The 3784-nt window shown below is 63.7% G+C and overlaps 1 protein-coding gene across 1 annotated transcript; it reads right to left on the reverse strand.

The window, feature by feature from the left end:
* Nucleotides 1-626: 626 nt before the first annotated feature.
* LOC308610004 (forkhead box protein J1-like) lies at nucleotides 627-3579 on the reverse strand (the record flags this gene model as incomplete). Its single annotated transcript, XM_081259272.1, has 2 exons — nucleotides 627-1394; nucleotides 3082-3579. The coding sequence occupies 2 exons, from the start codon at nucleotides 3577-3579 to the stop codon at nucleotides 627-629; spliced, it is 1266 nt and encodes a 421-aa protein (XP_081115398.1).
* Nucleotides 3580-3784: the final 205 nt, after the last annotated feature.

Raw genomic sequence — 3784 nt, forward strand, 5'->3', positions numbered from 1 at the left:
ACACATGCCCTCTGCCCCACCTCTTAGGGATGAAGCCAGAAGATCCCAGAGGCCTTAGAAAATCTCCTGGCTCCACCCAGCACCCCGGCCTCCTTTCTGTCTCCTCTCTCTTCCCCCCTCCGCCTTGCTGCTCCTCACAGACTGCCGGGAGAGGCCTCTTGGGTGTTAATTTGCAGTCACCTAATCAGCATTTGTTGTACCTGGGAACTTGCTCTGGATAGAGACCTGGGGAGGAGAGCAGGAGAGAGAGAAGCTTCGAAGCTAAGGTGTTCTGGGGCGGGCCCTGTACTGATGTTTCCAGCTTGGCCAGGGCCCCTCCAAGCTGCAGCTCTCATAGTGCAGGGCCCTTAGCGTGTCTCTGGGGCAGGGAAGAAGTGGGTCAATGAAACACTGTGTGTATGGGGGGCTGGGGAGCGGAGGCAGCAATTTTGGTCCTGGGCCCCAATTCTCAGCCTGCTGGACTAGAATCTGAGGATGGCCTGGGCTGGGGGCCGTGTTGCCTGGTGGGTTGACCTGGCCCAGCCCCTGCCTGGGTGGTAGGGTGTCCATGGGCCTGCACTGGCGGGGAGGGGGCAGTCTGGGCCCAGACTTCGGTGCTGTCTGGAGGTGAGGCAGGGCCTGTCTTCTTACAAGAAGGCGGCCAGGCTGGCCCAGTCATTCAGGACAGAGGCCAGTGTGGCATCCCCGGCCTCAAAGAGGGGCTCGGGGGGCAGGGCGCTACGGGTGCTCTCGTCCCAGGGGTGCTCCAGGAAGGATGGGGCCAGGAAGGTCTCATCAAAGTCCAGGCTTTCGGTAGCCTGCTCCACTGGAGGCCCCAAGGTAACAGGGCAGTCGATGTGGTGGCCATGGATGGTGAGGTCCACGTCCCCGTGTGAGGCAGGGCTCAGCGGCGGGATCAGCTCTGAGGTCTCCAGCGTGCCCAGCTCCCCGTCCAGCGTGCCAGCGTCCAAGATGGCCTCCCAGTCAAAGTTGCCCTTGAGGGGTTCCAGCTCAGCCTGCTCCTCCTGGGTCAGCAGCAGGGGGCTGGAGGGCCGCGGGACCTTGGCCTCCTGCTTGGGCAGCGGCTGTTGACGCTTACGCCCCAGCCTGCCCTCGCCTGCACCCCAGCCTGCCTCCCCAGTGGCCTCCTCGAACTCCCGCAGCAGCTGCTCGGCCTCGGTGCTCACGGTCAGTGGCCCGGCCCATGGGGCGGCGCTGGGCTCTGGCGTGGCCTGGCGGGCAAAGGCCGGGTGGATGTGGACTGGGGGCAGCCGCCGCTTCTTCAAGGCCCCACTCAGCAGCCGCTCGGCGTACTGGGGGTCGATGCGCCAGAAGCCCCCCTTGCCTGGCTCGTCCTTCTCCCGAGGCACCTTGATGAAGCCCTTCTTCAGGGACAGGTTGTGGCGGATGGAGTTCTGGACACAGGGAGATAGGAGAGAAGGAAGACAGCTGGGAGAGTGGGTGGGGTCAGTGATGGGGGGCTCCTAGCGCCACTGCCAGTCCCACCACCACCTTCTCTCCGATGGGGGCAGGGGAGACAGAAGCGCTGCTCTGAGCGGGAGGCTCTGGGACACCCGCCATGGGGCACCAGGAGCTGGGAGTGCTATCGGGGGCTTTTGTTCCCATTTGCCAGGACATCTGCCTGCTCAGTCATCCGAGCCCTGAGCCGCAGGGTGGCTCTCAGTGCCAGCCTGTCCTGCCCTCCCTCCCTTACCCCGCTGCTTGCGGCCTCTGGTCAAAGGCCTTGGCTCCCCCAGGTCCTGGACGGCCATCTCCCTCTGCCTGGGCCTGGCTGGCCTTCTCTGTTTGTGAAATGAGTGAGTGGGTGTGAGGGTGTGTGTGTGTGGTGGGGGATGAAGTGTGGGAGGATCTGATGACTTTCCTTGTTTGTAGAGCCGCCTGCTGGCCTGGGCCCTCACCCACCATGTCCCCCTCCTCCCACCCCAGGCTCTGAGGCCTCAGTTGATTATTACCCAGCCAAGAGCATAGCGCTCATTCCTGGGGGCTCTCAGGCTTGGGGTAGGGTGGGGGGTGGTGGAGGGTCTCTGCTTTCTCACCAAGGTTACAAATGGTACCTGCCCCAGGGTCAGGGCCCAAGCAAACGTGGAATAGCTGTGATCACAGGAACTCTGATCCTGTGACCTGTGCCACAGGGAAGGATCTGTGCATCCTCAGGGTCTCTGTCCCCAAGGAGCCCCTGATCCTGATGGTCGAAGAGGCTCAGGGCAGTGTGTGCCCAGCCTGAATCACCATCCTGCCTTGTTCACGCCTGGGTGCACAGTCCAAACCACGCTGGGGCACAGGGGTCTGGGGCCTGGTGGGTGGGGCCGGCAGGTGAGTAGTGCGCCCTGGCAAGACTGGGAGGTTTACATGGTGGTCTGGGCCCCTTGGCTGCTCTGTGCCAGGTTCCGGAGACTTGGAACATGAAGCCAGTGTGGGAGGAAAGAGCCCCTGTGGAAAGCACGTGGCTGAGATAATTGTCCCCGCAGGGAGGTTGATGAGAAGAGGGGGAGGAGTGTAGGCAGGAAACTAGGGAGGGCTTGGGGTGGGGGGTGGCACAGCAGCTTTTGGAAGGCCCCGTAGCCCTTCCTCTGGGACACAGATGGCCACCACACCCTGCAGCACACCCCTCTCCCCTCCCAGAGCCCCTCCAGCCAACTGAAAGCAGGCGCGATGCAGAGCCGGGCAGCAACCATGCTCTGCCTCCAGTCAGGCCCTGACAAACTGACTTTGAGGAGGGTAGTGTGTAGGAATTCCAGGACTTGGGACACAAATGTGTCCCTCAGTCCATCAACCTACCCTGGGGGGCTGTGTCCACGCATAGTTCAGCCCTGGTCTTTGGGCTGAGCCTGCCGGATGAGGGACAAGTTCTTTCCACTTGAACCTCTATGTCGGCACCCCTGCAGCCCTCTGAACATCCTCCCTCCTCCGTCTCTGAAGTCAAAGGGGCAGCAGTCCAAGCACTGGGCTCCCTTGAGGTCCTTCCTGGACGGCCTTCCTCTCTCGGGGCCCTGGCCGTACCGCGCCTACTTGGCCTGCGGATCTGGGATGTGAGTCCAGTCCGCGCGGGCATGGGCAGGGAGGGAGGGAGTGCCTCCCTACCTGCCAGGTGGGATCAGCGTGGCGGAAGTAACAGAAGTTGTCCGTGATCCACTTGTAGATGGCCGACAGGGTGATCTTGGTGGCCTTGCTGGCCTGCATGGCCATGCAGATGAGCGTGGCATACGAGTAGGGCGGCTTCACGTGCGGGTTGGTGGCGTAGTCCACGTCGTCGGGAGGCGAGGCCTGCAGCCCCGAGGGGGCGCTCCGCGGCGTGCACAAGGACGTGGGCTTGCCGGGTGTGTGCGGCTGCCCCAGGCAGGCGGGGTCCGCCGCCAGGGGAGACCCCGGCTCGGCCGAGCCTGACAGCTCGTGGTAGCCGTGAGGGTCGGTGTCCCCTGAAGGCAGGGCGGGGACCTTGGCTTTGAGAATGGAGAATTCCTGCAGCCACTGCAGGCTGGTCAGGCTGTCATTCAGGGCGTTGGACTCCTCCAGGCCGCCTTCCGGTCCGGCCTCCTCCGCTGCCCCTGCTCCCGAGACGCGTAGCCAGCTCTCCGCCATATCTGCGGGCACTCTCCGAGGGGGCTGTCAACATCCACGAGCTGAGCCGAGGGTGGCCGCCGAGCTCTCCGGCCCGCTGACTCCCGCGGCTTCAGTTACGCAGCCTCCCGGAAGCGGGCTTCCATCCCGCGATCCTGGAGTAGCCTCCTCCAAAGGGAATGTGGTGCCTGCGGGAACCAGAGAGGGAACTGAGCCCTCTTTCCAC

This window comes from Mesoplodon bidens (assembly GCF_964165515.1).
Source record: "Mesoplodon bidens genome assembly, contig: HAP1_SCAFFOLD_152, whole genome shotgun sequence".
Classification (NCBI taxonomy): Eukaryota; Metazoa; Chordata; class Mammalia; order Artiodactyla; family Ziphiidae; genus Mesoplodon; species Mesoplodon bidens.